Source organism: Salmo trutta, chromosome 7 (assembly GCF_901001165.1).
Source record: "Salmo trutta chromosome 7, fSalTru1.1, whole genome shotgun sequence".
Lineage (NCBI taxonomy): Eukaryota > Metazoa > Chordata > Actinopteri > Salmoniformes > Salmonidae > Salmo > Salmo trutta.
Genome location: NC_042963.1, coordinates 46,946,076 through 46,962,801, shown reverse-complemented (window position 1 = coordinate 46,962,801; position 16,726 = coordinate 46,946,076). Strand labels below are relative to the sequence as shown.

General features: G+C 42.2%; 1 protein-coding gene across 2 annotated transcripts in view; it reads right to left on the bottom strand.

Annotated features, from left to right (window-relative positions):
* Window positions 1-16,726, bottom strand: part of asz1 (ankyrin repeat, SAM and basic leucine zipper domain containing 1) — a 46,892-nt gene that overhangs the window by 8,757 nt on the left and 21,409 nt on the right. For both annotated transcript variants that reach the window (XM_029759178.1, XM_029759177.1), the window contains exons 6-11: window positions 7,373-7,484; window positions 6,816-6,950; window positions 5,282-5,406; window positions 4,524-4,596; window positions 3,821-3,877; window positions 3,500-3,612 (exon numbers count right to left, since the gene is read on the bottom strand). In XM_029759178.1, the coding sequence (XP_029615038.1) occupies window positions 3,500-3,612; window positions 3,821-3,877; window positions 4,524-4,596; window positions 5,282-5,406; window positions 6,816-6,950; window positions 7,373-7,484 (615 nt within the window). The remainder of the gene's footprint in view (window positions 1-3,499; window positions 3,613-3,820; window positions 3,878-4,523; window positions 4,597-5,281; window positions 5,407-6,815; window positions 6,951-7,372; window positions 7,485-16,726) is intronic.

The window sequence follows — 16,726 nt, the reverse complement described above, 5'->3', positions numbered from 1 at the left end:
ATTAACATCCCAGGCCAACTAGAACATGACCATTAACATCCCAGGCCAACTAGAACATGACCATTAACATCCCAGGCCAACTAGAACATGGCCATCTAACATCCCAGGCCAACTAGAACATGACCATTTAACATCCCAGGCCAACTAGAACATGGCCATCTAACATCCCAGGCCAACTAGAACATGACCATCTAACATCCCAGGCCAACTAGAACATGACCATTAACATCCCAGGCCAACTAGAACATGACCATTAACATCCCAGGCCAACTAGAACATGACCATTAACATCCCAGGCCAACTAGAACATGACCATTAACATTCCAGGCCAACTAGAACATGACCATTAACATCCCAGGCCAACTAGAACATGACCATTAACATCCCAGGCCAACTAGAACATGGCCATCTAACATCCCAGGCCAACTAGAACATGACCATCTAACATCCCAGGCCAACTAGAACATGGCCATCTAACATCCCAGGCCAACTAGAACATGACCATTAACATCCCAGGCCAACTAGAACATGACCATTAACATCCCAGGCCAACTAGAACATGACCATTAACATCCCAGGCCAACTAGAACATGGCCATCTAACATCCCAGGCCAACTAGAACATGGCCATCTAACATCCCAGGCCAACTAGAACATGGCCATCTAACATCCCAGGCCAACTAGAACATGGCCATCTAACATCCCAGGCCAACTAGAACATGACCATTAACATCCCAGGCCAACTAGAACATGACCATTAACATCCCAGGCCAACTAGAACATGACCATCTAACATCCCAGGCCAACTAGAACATGGCCATCTAACATCCCAGGCCAACTAGAACATGACCATTAACATCCCAGGCCAACTAGAACATGACCATTAACATCCCAGGCCAACTAGAACATGGCCATCTAACATCCCAGGCCAACTAGAACATGACCATTAACATCCCAGGCCAACTAGAACATGACCATTAACATCCCAGGCCAACTAGAACATGACCATTAACATCCCAGGCCAACTAGAACATGGCCATCTAACATCCCAGGCCAACTAGAACATGGCCATCTAACATCCCAGGCCAACTAGAACATGACCATTAACATCCCAGGCCAACTAGAACATGACCATTAACATCCCAGGCCAACTAGAACATGACCATTAACATCCCAGGCCAACTAGAACATGACCATTAACATCCCAGGCCAACTAGAACATGACCATTAACATTCCAGGCCAACTAGAACATGACCATTAACATCCCAGGCCAACTAGAACATGACCATTAACATCCCAGGCCAACTAGAACATGACCATTAACATCCCAGGCCAACTAGAACATGACCATCTAACATCCCAGGCCAACTAGAACATGACCATTAACATCCCAGGCCAACTAGAACATGGCCATTAACATCCCAGGCCAACTAGAACATGGCCATCTAACATCCCAGGCCAACTAGAACATGACCATTAACATCCCAGGCCAACTAGAACATGACCATCTAACATCCCAGGCCAACTAGAACATGACCATTAACATCCCAGGCCAACTAGAACATGGCCATCTAACATCCCAGGCCAACTAGAACATGACCATCTAACATCCCAGGCCAACTAGAACATGACCATCTAACATCCCAGGCCAACTAGAACATGACCATCTAACATCCCAGGCCAACTAGAACATGGCCATTAACATCCCATGCCAACTAGAACATGGCCATCTAACATCCCAGGCCAACTAGAACATGACCATTAACATCCCAGGCCAACTAGAACATGGCCATCTAACATCCCAGGCCAACTAGAACATGGCCACCTAACATCCCAGGCCAACTAGAACATGACCATTAACATCCCAGGCCAACTAGAACATGACCATCTAACATCCCAGGCCAACTAGAACATGACCATCTAACATCCCAGGCCAACTAGAACATGACCATTAACATCCCAGGCCAACTAGAACATGACCATTAACATCCCAGGCCAACTAGAACATGGCCATCTAACATCCCAGGCCAACTAGAACATGACCATTAACATCCCAGGCCAACTAGAACATGACCATTAACATCCCAGGCCAACTAGAACATGGCCATCTAACATCCCAGGCCAACTAGAACATGACCATTAACATCCCAGGCCAACTAGAACATGACCATTAACATCCCAGGCCAACTAGAACATGGCCATCTAACATCCCAGGCCAACTAGAACATGACCATTAACATCCCAGGCCAACTAGAACATGACCATTAACATCCCAGGCCAACTAGAACATGACCATTAACATCCCAGGCCAACTAGAACATGGCCATCTAACATCCCAGGCCAACTAGAACATGACCATTAACATCCCAGGCCAACTAGAACATGACCATTAACATCCCAGGCCAACTAGAACATGACCATTAACATCCCAGGCCAACTAGAACATGACCATTAACATCCCAGGCCAACTAGAACATGACCATTAACATCCCAGGCCAACTAGAACATGACCATCTAACATCCCAGGTCAACTAGAACATGGCCATCTAACATCCCAGGCCAACTAGAACATGGCCATCTAACATCCCAGGCCAACTAGAACATGACCATTAACATCCCAGGCCAACTAGAACATGACCATTAACATCCCAGGCCAACTAGAACATGACCATTAACATCCCAGGCCAACTAGAACATGACCATTAACATCCCAGGCCAACTAGAACATGACCATTAACATCCCAGGCCAACTAGAACATGACCATCTAACATCCCAGGCCAACTAGAACATGACCATCTAACATCCCAGGCCAACTAGAACATGACCATCTAACATCCCAGGCCAACTAGAACATGACCATCTAACATCCCAGGCCAACTAGAACATGACCACTAGGTCCTGGGATGAGCATAAAGCATAAGGGATGTGGTAATCTAGTGCTTTAATGTTTACAGTGTGGCCATCAGAGGATTTACTCCTGGGGGATTTAAAGGCTCAGTAAAAGTACCCCTGTACCCCTAGCCCTAACACTACAGTACAGGAGAGGACATGGCCATCACATTTCAGGATTCATGACGTGAGTGGCTGCAGGCAGACATGACCGCTTGGCCTGAGAGCTATCCTATCATCAGTCACAGAGAGAAGGGGGGGGGGGGTGAAAGAGGGGATTTCATTCCATCTCCTCTCACCTTACAAATCATTACGGCCCCATTTAATAAACCATTAGGACTCTGCTCTCAGAAGCTGGGAGAGAATATAGGAGGTAGGCTGTGGGAGACTATAGGAGGCTGTGGGAGAATAACAGGGGGGTAGATGCTTTAGGTCAGTCTGACGGATGACTTCCAGTGATGTGCTGGAGGATGGACTGTGTACAGTATATAATGTAAGTCTGTAGGTGTTTGTGTTGCATATATAATGTGTCAAGAAAATATGTTATTGTGCTTGACCTGGAAGTAATTGCTCAAAATAATAATTTTCTTCATTGTACTTTAATGTTACCCGCTGTCTATGTTCTCCAGCTGGTCGACAGTGTCCAGGTCGACCCGGTCTAGATGCATCTCCTTCACTGCACTCAAAACCTTCTGCTGGTCCTCTGGGTCGGAGATACCAATCTGGGGGAGAATGCAACATACTGGTAACTCAGGTTGCAAAATTCCCAAAACGTTCCCAAAGTTCCCTGGTTTTTCAGAAATCCTGGTAGGAGCATTTTCAGTTGGAGGATTCCCTCCATGCTAATTCCGTACTGATTCCAGGAACCATATATATTTCTGAAAAACCTGGAAGCTTGCTGACAGACTGACATAAAGAGGTGTGTCATACCTTTTCCAGGTCATCCTTCTCCATGGTTACCAGGTAGCTCCAAGTGATGTCATTTTCCTACGGAAAGAAGAAAAACTACTTTGACGATCTGACAACTTGCAAACCAGCCCACAGCCTGAACAGATATTGTATTATCATTTACAAACTGCATTTGTGTAGCTACAGGTATGTGTATTTTTTTAATACCGGTAACAGATTACAGTATGTGTTTGTGTTGTGTAGCTACAGGTATGTGTATTTTTTATTTAATACCGGTAACAGATTACAGTATGTGTTTGTGTTGTGTAGCTACAGGTATGTGTATTTTTTTAATACCGGTAACCGATTACAGTATGTGTTTGTGTTGTGTAGCTACTTGTTACCGGGATGTCTATTTGATCTAATGATGAAAATATCAATCCACCCCCGCCGCCCCAACCTGAGCTTCATACAGTATAGTTTTTACCCCAATCACTCCAGAGTGAAACCCACAGTCTTTACACCTGCCTGCTCAACATCAATAAGCCAGCAGTAGGGTTGGACAGGTATTTGATAATACCATATGCTGGGATATGGCATGAGGGAGGTATGAAAATCTGAAAACTGCCCAACCACAGTGAGGATGAGGTACAGTACTCAAATAATGTCACTCCTGTGTGTGTGTGTGTGTGTGTGTGTGTGTGTGTGTGTGTGTGTGTGTGTGTTTAAGCAGTACACTACTTACTAGCATTATGTCAGAGAGGTACTCCAGGTTGAGTCCGTGCAGAAGCAGCTCGATGTCACACAGTTTGGCCAGACTAGGAGAGGTTCAAGGTCGTTATTTTAAAAGTGAATGGGCGCATGTGAGATTGACTACATTGCAGTCCAACTGTGCAGAATCACTGATCAACAATTCAACCTTTAAATCACCTACTCAACATTATTTGTAAAATCAGTCAGTTTGCTTATGCTCTCAAAGTAATGCATTCTCAATAACTTCCCCGGTTAAATAAAAGCAATAAATAAATACATAAATAGGTTTAAGAGCGTACTACATCAACCACACGTTGCCAAGTCGGACGCCTAAAATATTTCAGAACAGATAAACATTGACAGATTAAACAATCCAAATTAAAACGTAGAATCTTCAACTGTCAAACACATAAGACTAAATATGTTGAAGCATTATAGTGCAGATTTAGCAGCTAGTCCCTAGATGTTTGTTTACGTCTAAAAACCGGTCTCATGGCATGGGACACTTAACTCTACGTCCACTAGAGGGCCCCAAATACCAATCACGGCTGCTGGCCTCCACTGACTGATCTGTGGCCTTTTCTCAATTCATCTTACCTCGATTCCTCGCATCCTCTGTCGTCACCTCCTAAAAACGAATTGTAAATGAACTCCTGAGGGGAGGGACTTTTTACCTCCTCCAATACGGTTGAGAAGAGGATATAGGATGTAAGGAATAGAAGACGAATTGAGATTTAGCAATGGTCTCACCTCTCCTTGGAGTCAGCAGATAGATCGGGGTCCCTCTTGAAGAACTTGAAGAGGATCTCCTCCTTCGAGGAGGTTACCTGCCCGTTGGTGAGGGCATTGCCTGGGGATGCCAGGATCCTGGCAATCTGCGGGGGAAGAAGACCAGATATAGAAAACTCTCTCCATGGTAGACTGACCAGGTGAAAGCTATGATCCCTTAGTGATGTCACTTGTTAAATCCACTTCAGCATGTGTAGATGAAGGGGAGGAGAGATTAAAGAAGGATTGTTAAGCCTTGAGACATCGAGGATTGTGTATGTGTGCCATTTAGAGGGTGAATGGGAAAGAAAAGATTGAAGTGCCTTTGAACAGGGTATGGTAGTAGGTGCCAGATACACCGGTTTGAGTGTCAAGAACTGCTGTGCTGCTGGGTTTTTCACGCTCAACTGTTTCCTGTGTGTATCAAGAATGGTCAGCCACCCAAAGGACTTCCAGACAACATCACACAGCTGTGGGAAGCATAGGAGTCAACATGGGCCTGCAACCCTGTGGAACGCTTTAGACACCTTGTGGAGTCCATGCCCCGACGAATTGAGGGGGTACAATTCAATATTAGGAAGGTGTTCCTAATGTTTTGTACACTCTGTGTATTTTATATGATGTTTGCAAGAGAAGGGGAAGATGGCACTAGTCTCACGCCTCAGGACTACCATTTCATAGTGTGGTAAATTTGTGGCTGTGGTTAGTGTTTGGTTTTACTGTACCTGTGGTTGTTTAAACACCAGATTTAGGTGCCAGAGTTATGTACTTGACAAACTGTGTGGGAAACAAAGTTGTGACTGTGGGGATCTGTTGGTTCTACATGTGGTGAATTGAACACCGTGGCTATGTCAGAAGCACTCTTTCCAGCCTCTTGATAATATATACTGAACAAAAATATAAACGCAACATGTTGGCCCCATGTCTCATGAGCTGAAATAAAAGATCCCAGAAATGTTCCATATGCACAAAAAGCTTATTTCTCTGTGCCCAAATTTGTTTACATCCCTGTTAGTATTTCTCTTTTGTCAAGATAATCCATCCACCTGACAGGTGTGGCATATCAAGAAGCTGATTAAATAGCATGATCATTACACAGGTGCACCTTGTTTTGGGGACAATAAAGGGCCGCTCTAAAATGTGCAGTTTTGTCACACAGTGCCACAGATGTCTCAAGTTTTGAGGGAGCGTGTATATTCCTGCTGACTGCAGAATGAAAACCAGAACTGTTGCCAGAGAACTCAATGTTCATTTGGCAGTTTGTCCAACCGGCCTCACAACCGCAAACCACGTGTAACCATGCCAGCCCATTCTGATTGGCTGGGTGGGCCTACACCCTCCCAGGCCAACCCATGGCTGCGCCCCTGCCCAGTCATGAAATCCGTAGATTAGGGCCTAATGAATTTATTTAAATTGACTGATTTCCTTATATGAACTGTAACTCAATAAAATCGTTAAAACTGTTGCATTTATATTTTTGTTCAGTATAAATAATATAATTACTGGTTGTGTTTACCTGTGGTCGTTTGAAGACCTTGGCCAAGTCGGCAGCACTCTTCTCTGCTTTGGTCTTGATGGTCTTGTCTGCCCCCAGCTGGAGCAGCTTGAGGACGGCCTCTTCTCTTCCGTACTGCACCGCCACACTCAAGGCCTGGGGCCAAAGGTCACAGCAGGTCATCACCTACTATCAATGTCTAGTGGCATCCTAATTACTATTAATAACAGTGTCACCAATCATTACTATCAATCACAGTTAGAACCAATCAAGAGAATGTAAAAGCATTTGATTGTTGTAAGCAAGGGCTGGAGGGAGTTTCCACCATATTTCCTAAACCAGTCATTTTCTTTCAAATAACATGTTATTGGTCATGTACACATATTTAGCAGATGTTATTGCGGGTGTAGCGAAATGCTTGTTAATGCTTTCAAACTATGTCCCAAGGGAAGTGAACAAGTCCACACTTTTGGAAAAAAGGAGAGATTATTGGGACGCATGGAAGGCTGATGTATAAAAGTAAAAACGAAAGTGTCCGCTTATGTGAGACACGCATTACACCAGGTAGGCATCCTTACCGTGTACCCATTTTCATCCTGGGAGTTGACCTCTGCCCCATGAGACAACAGCAGGTTGATTACCTGACTGTAGCCGTCCCGGGATGCTAGCATCAGGGATGTCATACGAGACCTGGGAATTAGAATAGAATGAATAGGGTGCCCACCCTATCTACCTAGAATGGGTGAAAATGCACTTTGGTAACGAAATTTCACTGCCTTCAGAAAGTATTCATACTCCTCGACTTCATTTGTTTATGTAGGTAAGGGTAGAGTGACTATGCATAGATAACAAACAGTGAGTAACAGCAGTGTAAAAACAAAGGGGGGGGGGGGGGTCAATGTAAATAGTCCGGGTGGCCATTTGATTAATTGTTCAGCATGCTTATGGCTTGGGCGTAGAAGCTGTTAAGGAGCCTTTTGGTCCGAGACTTGGCACTCCGGTACCGCTTGCCGTGCGGTTGCAGAGAGAACAGTCTGTGAGACTTGGGTGACTGGAGCCTTTGACAATTTTTTGGGCTTTCCTCTGGCACTACCTAGTATATACAGTGAGGGAAAAAAGTATTTGATCCCCTGCTGATTTTGTACGTTTGCCCAATGACAAAGAAATGATCAGTCTATAATTTTAATGGTAGGTTTATTTGAACAGTGAGAGACAGAATAACAACAAAAAATCCAGAAAAACATGTCAAAAATGTTATAAATTGATTTTTATTTTAATGAGGGAAATAAGTATTTGACCCCCTCTCAATCAGAAAGATTTCTGGCTCCCAGGTGTCTTTTATACAGGTAACGAGCTGAGATTAGGAGCACACTCTTAAAGGGAGTGCTCCTAATCTCAGCTTGTTACCTGTATAAAAGACACCTGTCCACAGAAGCAATCAATCAGATTCCAAACTCTCCACCATGGCCAAGACCAAAGAGCTCTCCAAGGATATCAGGGACAACATTGTAGACCTACACAAGGCTGGAATGGGCTACAAGACCATCGCCAAGCAGCTTGGTGAGAAGGTGACAACAGCTGGTGCGATTATTCGCAAATGGAAGAAACACAAAAGAACTGTCAATCTCCCTCGGCCTGGGGCTCCATGCAAGATGTCACCTCGTGGAGTTGCAATGATCATGAGAACGGTGAGGAATCAGCCCAGGACTACACGGGAGGATCTTGTTAATGATCTCAAGGCAGCTGGGACCATAGTCACCAAGAAAACAATTGGTAACACACTACGCCGTGAAGGACTGAAATCCTGCAGCGCCCGCAAGGTCCCCCTGCTCAAGAAAGCACTTATACATGCCCGTCTGAAGTTTGCCAATGAGCATCTGAATGATTCAGAGGACAACTGGGTGAAAGTGTTGTGGTCAGATGAGACCAAAATGGAGCTCTTTGGCATCAACTCAACTCGCCGTGTTTGGAGGAGGAATGCTGCCTATGACCCCAAGAACACCATCCCCACCGTCAAACATGGAGGTGGAAACATTATGCTTTGGGGGTGTTTTTCTGCTAAGCGGACAGGACAACTTCACAGCATCAAAAGGGACGATGGACGGGACTATGTACCGTCAAATCTTGGGTGAGAACCTCCTTCCCTCAGCCAGGGCATTGAAAATGGGTCGTGGATGGGTATTCCAGCATGACAATGACCCAAAACGCACGGCCAAGGCAACAAAGGAGTGGCTCAACAAGAAGCACATTAAGGTCCTGGAGTGGCCTAGCCAGTCTCCAGACCTTAATCCCATAGAAAATCTGTGGAGGGAGCTGAAGGTTTGAGTTGCCAAACGTCAGCCTCGAAACCTTAATGACTTGGAGAAGATATGCAAAGAGGAGTGGGACAAAATCCCTCCTGAGATGTGTGCAAACCTGGTGGCCAACTACAAGAAACGTCTGACTTCTGTGATTGCCAACAAGGGTTTTGCCACCAAGTACTACATCATGTTTTGCAGAGGGGGTCAAATACTTATTTCCCTCATTAAAATGCAAATCAATTTATAACATTTTTGAGATGCGTTTTTCTGGATTTTTTTGTTGTTATTCTGTCTCTCACTGTTCAAATAAACCTACCATTAAAATGATACACTGATCATTACTTTGTCAGTGGGCAAACGTACAAAATTAGCAGGGGATCAAATACTTTTTCCCCCTCACTGTAGGTCCTGGATGGCCCCAGTGATGTACTGGGCCATACGCACTACCCTCTGTAGCGCCTTACGGTCAAATGCCAAGCAGTTGCCATACCAGGCGATGCAACCGGTCAGGATGCTCTCAACGGTTCAGTTGTAGATGTTTTTCAGGATCTGGTGACCCAAGGCAAATCTTTTCAGTCTCCCGTGAGGGAAAAGGTGTTGTCGTGCCCTCTTCACGACTGTCTTGGTGTGGACCATGGTTTGTTGGTGATGTGGACACCAAGGAACTTGAAACTCTCGACCCGCTCCACTACAGCCCCGTCGATGGTAATGGGGGCCTGTTCAGCCCGCCTTTCCCTGACGTCCACGATCAGCTCCTTTGTCTTGCTCACAATCTTGTGGGTGAACAGGGAGTACAGGAGGGGACTAAGCACACACCCCTGTGGGACCCAGTGTTGAGGATCAGCATGGTGGCAGACGTGTGGTTGCCTACGCTTACTACCTGGGGGCGGCCTGTCAGGATGTCCAGGATCCAGTTACAGAGGGAGGTGTTGTTCCAGGGTCTTTAGCTTAGTGATGAGCTTTGTGGGCAATATGGTGTTGAACGCTGAGCTGTAGTCAATGAACAGCATTCTCACATAGGTGTTCCTTTTGTCCAGGTGGGAAAGGGCATTGAGATTGCGTCATATGTGGATCTGTTGGGGCAGTACGTGAATTGGAGTGGGTCTAGGGTATCCAGGACGATGCTGTTGATGCGAGCCATGATCAGCCTTTCAAAGCACTTCATGGCTACTGACATGAGTGCTACGGGGCAGTAATCATTTAGGAAGGTTACCTTCGCTTCCTTGGGCATAGGGACTATGTTGGTCTGCTTGAAACATGTAGGTATTACAGACTCGGTCAGGGAGAGGTTGAAAATGTCAGCGAAGACACTTGCCAGTTTGTCCACGCATGTACACGTCCTGGCAATCCGTCTGGCCCCGCAGCTTTGTGAATGTTGACCTGTTTGAAGGTCTTGCTCACATCGGCTACCGAGAGCATTATCACACAGTCATCCGGAATAGCTGGTGTTCTCATGCATGTTTCAGTGTTCCTTGTCTCGAAGCGAGCATAAAACGAATGTAGCTCATCTGGTAGGCTCGCGTCACTGGGCAGCTCGCGGCTGGTTTTCCCTTTGTAGTACGTAATAGTTTTCAAGCCCCGCCACATCCGACGAGCGTCTGAATCCTACTACACCGGCTCTATCTTAATCCTATATTGACGCTTTTCCTGTTTGATGATTCGTCTGAGGGCATAGTGGGACTTCTTATAAGCATCTGGATTAATATCCCTCTCCTTGACTAGCTTTATATACTGGCGTCCTTCCAAACTCAGTTGCCGGAGAGGAAGCAAACCACTCAGGGATTTCACCATGAGGCGAATGGTCACTTTAAAACAGTTACAGATTTTAATGGCTGTGATTGGAGACAACTGAGGATGAATCAACAACATTGTAGTTACTCCACTTAATTGACTGAGTGAATACAAATATTCTAAAACATGCATTGTTTGCAACAAGGCACTACATACTGCCCCAAAAAATTGCAAAGCTATTACTTTTTGTTCTGAATATAAAGTGTTGTGTTTGGGGCTATTCCAATACACTCAAGTACCACTCTCCATATTTTTAAGCATAGTGGTCGCTGCATCATGTTATGGGCATGCTTGTAGTCGTTAAGGACTAAGGAGTTTTCAGGATTTTTTTTTTAACGGAATAGAGCTAAGCACAGGCAAACCTCTGCCAAAGGTGCTTCTACAAAGTTCAGTAAACACTGAACAAAAATATAAAAACGCAACATGCAACAATTTCTACGATTTTACGAACTTACAATTCATATAAGGAAATCAGTCAATTGAAATAAAACTGTTTCTGACAGTCTGCAGAAATTCTTCGGTTGTGCAAACCCACATTTTCATCAGATGTACGGGTGGCTAGTCTCCGACAATCCCGCAGGTGAAGAAGCCAGATGTGGTGGTCCTGGGCTGGCATGGTTACACGTGGTCTGCGGTTGGAGGCTTATGGTAGAGAAATTAACTTTAACTTCTCTGGTAACAGCTCTGGTGGACATTCCTGCAGTCAGCATGCCAATTGCACGCTTCCTCAAAACTTGAGACATCTGTGGCATTATGTTTTGTGACAAAACTGCACATTTTATAGCGGCCTTTTATTTTACCAAGCACAAGGTGCATCTGTGTAATGATCATGCTGTTTAATCAGCATCTTGATATGCCACACCTGGTCAGGTAGATGGGTTATCTTAGCAAAAGAGAAATGCTCACTAACAGGGATGTAAACAAATTTGGGCACAACATTTCTGAGAAATATGCTTTTTGTGCATATGGACAATTTCTGGAATCTTTTATTTCAGCTCATGAAACCAACACTACATGTTGCGTTTATATTTTTGTTCAATGCAAATTAGATAACTGTATTTCATTTTAAATTCTAAAAACATGTTTTCACTTTGTCATTATGGGGTATTGTGTGAATAAAATACATTTATTCAATTTTGAATTCAGACTAACAAAATGTGGAATAAGTTAAGGGGTATGAAGGCTTAAGTAAATGTTATATAATACATTTTACCAAGAGAAATATGATTATTGATGTTCTGAATCGTTCAGTAGACATTCCTGCAGTCAGCAATGGTCTTTAACCTCCCTGGGCAAGCGTCCCACCTAGTCAACAGCCAGTGGAATCGCGTGGCGCGAAATACAAATACCTCATAAATGCTATAACTTCAATTTCTCAAACATATGACTATTTTACACCATTTTAAAGACAAGACTCATTAATCTAACCACACTGTCCGATCTCAAAAAGGCTTTACAGCAAAAGCAAAACATTAGATTATGTCAGGAGTAGAGGTCGACCGATTAATCGGAATGGCCGATTAATTAGGGCCGATTACAAGTTTTCATAACAATCGGTAATCGGTATTTTTGGCCACCGATTTGCCAATTTAAAAAAATTACATGTATTTAAAAAAAATTCAAAAAACCTTATTTAACTAGGCAAGTCAGTTAAAGAACACATTCTTATTTTCAATGACGGCCTAGGAACGGTGGGTTAACTGCCTTGTTCAGGGGCAGAACGACAGATTTTTACCTTGTCAGCTTGGGGATGCAACCTTACGTTAACTAGCCCAACGCTCTAACCACCTGCTTTACGTTGCCAAGGTAAGTTGCTAGCTAGCATTAAACTTATCTTATAAAAAAACAATCAATCAATCATAAACACTAGTTAACTACACATGGTTGATGATAATACTAGTTTATCTATAGCCTGTCCTGCTTTGCATATAATCGACGTGGTGCGCATTCTCAAAAAAGGACTGTCTTTGCTCCGACGTGTACCTAACCATAAACATCAATGTCTTTCTTAAAATCAATACACAAGTATATATTTTTAAACCTGCATATTTAGTTAATATTGCCTGCTAACATGAATTTCTTTTAACTAGGGAAAATGTGTCACTTCTCTTGCAAACAGAGTCAGGGTATATGCAGCAGTTTGGGCCGCCTGGCTTGTTGCGAACTGTGAAGACTATTTCTTCCTAACAAAGACAGCAGACTTCGCCAAACGGGGATGATTTAACAAAAGCGCATTTGCGAAAAAAAGCACAATCGTCGCACGACTGTACCTTACCATAAACATCAATGCCTTTCTTAAAATCAATACACAGAAGTATATATTTTTTAAACCTGCATATTTAGCTAAAAGAAATCCAGGTTAGCAGGCAATATTTACCAGGTGAAATTGTGTCAGTTCTCTTGCGTTCATTGCACGCAGAATCAGGGTATACAGAATCTGGCTTGTTGCGAAATAATTTGCCAGAATTTTACGGAACTATGAAATAACATTGTAGGTTGTGCGATGTAAACAGGATTACTTAGACTTATGGATACCAATTTAATAGAGAACCAGTTTGGATTTAAGTATAACTTTTGTATGACTGATGCCTTTAGTGAGAGGTCTAATGCTTTAATATTTAATAATTTCTGCCCTCCGAATTCATATTATATAAAATAGGCCCTTTTGTCTGGCTTGCCGTTCCAAATAAAATGGAATATTTTTTGTTCATATAATTTAAAAAGCAGGTCACTAGGTGTAGGGAAAACCATAAGCAAATAGGTAAACTGTGATATAACTACAGTTAAATCAGGGTGTTTTTTCCACAAATAGACAGGTATTTTCCTTTCCATGGCAGCAAGATCTTGTCTACTTTTGCTAACTTTCTATAAAAATTTATTTGAGTAAGAATTTCTTTTGGGATTTGTATATCTAGTATGTCCACATCTCCGTCAGAACATTTAATAGATAAACTACACGGTAATGTAAAATTTGAATTTTTTTTAGTGATCCAATACATATCATAATTTGGTTTTAATCCAGAGAGGATAGCAAAATTATCTAGATCCTCTATGAGAATGTGGAGAGATTGTAATTGTGGTTTTAAAAGAAAACATGAATCATCAGCGTACAATGACACCTTAGTTTTTAAGACACGGATTTCTAACCCCTTAATATTATTGTTGAATCTAATTTTAACAGCTAACATTCAGTGGTAATAATAAATATATATGCCGATAGTGGACAACCTTGTTTTACTCCTCTAGATAGTTTAAAACTTTGAGATGTAGCCATTATTTATTATTTTACACCTAGGGTTACTATACATAACTTTAACCTATTTTATAAGAGATTCCCCAAAATTGAAATATTCTAGGCATTTATATATAAACTCCAGTCGGACTTTATCAAAAGCCTTTTCAAAATCAGCTATGAAAACCAGGCCTGGTGTCCCCGATAATTCATAGTATTCTATTGTTTCCAGTACGTGTCTTATATTATCGCCAATGTATCATCCATGTAAAAAACCTGTCTGATTAGGATGAATAATATCTGACAATACTTTAATTCTAGGCACCAAGCATTTTGCTAGGATTTTTGCATCACAACACGAGTGTAAGAGGTCTCCAATTTTTTAAATAGACTGGATCTTTATATATACCATTTGGGACCTGTTTCAGTAATAATGATATCAGACATTGTTGTGTGTCTGATAATCTACCATTTATACAGGAGTGGTTAAAATATGCTAATAATGGTCCACTGAGTATATCAAAAAAACGTTTTTTATACTTCCACTGGTATGCCATCCAGCCCTGGAGTTTTCCCAGCCTTAAAGGCTTTAATTGCATCAAGAAGTTTCTCCTCTGTAATTTGGCCACATGAGTCTTTCTGTACAGATGTTAATTTGACATTATTATTCTGAAAAAAATCCATACAATTAGTTTCAGTTAGTGGAGATGGAGGAGACTGAAACGAACAAAGCACTTTACTTCCTATTTCAAAATATAATTCGGTGAATCATGCGTGACTCCATCATTTGTAACAAGTTTCAACACATTTTCTTTGGTAGCATTTCTATATTGAAGACTGAAAAAGAAGTTGCTGCATTTTTGTCCATATTCCATCCAGTTCGCATTATTTTTATAATATATTGCACTGGATCTTTCTTGAATAAATTCCTCCTTTTTGTTTTTCCTCTAACTTACTCTGTGCCTCTATGGTACAGTTTTTATTGCTATCTAACTGTACTGTTAGTCCTTCAATTTCCTTTGTTAATATGTACTCTTTTGATATGAATTTCTTTTGTTTTATAGATGAATACTGAATTGCATGGCCTCCAAAGTCAAATTTAAAAGTGTCCCATACAATAAGGGGATCTGCTGTACCTATGTTATGTCTGAAAAAGTCAATTATAAATTCTTCTGTCCTAGTTCTAAACAATTTATCATCTAGTAGGCTTGAATTAAATTTCCAATATCCTCGCCCACTTTGAAATTCTGTAAAAGTAATATATATGCCAATTATGTGATGATCCGACAGCATTCTGTCCCCTATCAACACTTTTTAAACTTTTGGTGCCAGAGAGAATGGCATAAGAAAGTAGTCAAGACGACTAGCTTGATAAAGCCTCCGCTATGTATATCTCACTAGGTCAGGGTATTTTAGTCTCCATATATCCACTAATTCCAATATGTCCATGACCTTCATGATTTACTTAACTTCTTTGGGATAGGGGGCAGTATTTTCACGGCCGGATAAAAAACGTACCCGATTTAATCTGGTTACTACTCCTGCCCAGAAACTAGAATATGCATATAATTAGTAGATTTGGATAGAAAACACTAAAGTTTCTAAAACTGTTTGAATGGTGTCTGTGAGTATAACAGAACTCATATGGCAGGCCAAAACCTGAGAAGATTCCATGCAGGAAGTGCCCTGTCTGACAATTTGTTGTCCTTCTGTTACATCTCTATCGAAATTACAGCATCTGTGCTGTAACGTGACACTTTCTTAGGCATCAATTGGCTCTCTAAAGCCGCCAGAAAGTGGAATGGGGTGTCTGCTGTCTCTGGGCAAAGTATAGGAGCAGAGTTTGTAAGTGGCCTGCCTGGGGACAGCGAGACTGGAGATGCGTGGTCACGAGAACTCGGCATGTTTTTCTTTCTCTCTTTGAATGAATACAACGTTGCCCGGTTGGAATATTATCGCTATTTTACGAGAAAAATAGCATAAAAATGTATTTTAAACAGTGTTTGACATGCTTCCAAGTACGGTAATGGAATATTTTGAATTTTTTTGTCACGGAATGCGCTCGCGCGTTACCTTTCGGATAGTGACCTGAACGCACGAACAAAACGGAGGTATTTGGATATAACTATGGATTATTTGGAACCAAAACAACATTTGTTGTTGAAGTAGAAGTCCTGGGAGTGCATTCTGACGAAGAACAGCAAAGGTAATCCAATTTTTCTAATAGTAATTCTGAGTTTAGGTGACCCCGAAGTTGGCGGATGTCAAAATAGCTAGCTGTGAAATGTACTCAGAATATTGCAAAATGTGCTTTCGCCGAAAAGCTATTTTAAAATCGGACATAGTGATTGCATAAAGGAGTTCTGTATCTATAATTCTTAAAATAATTGTTATCTATTTTGTCAACGTTTATCATGAGTAATTTAGTAAATTCACCAGAAGTTTTCGGTGGGTATGCTAGTTCTGAACATCACATGCTAATGTAAAAAGCTGTTTTTTGATATAAATATGAACTTGATTGAACAAAACATGCATATATTGTATAACAATGTCCTAGGAGTGTCATCTGGTGAAGATCAAAGGTTAGTGCTGCATTTAGCTGTAGTTTG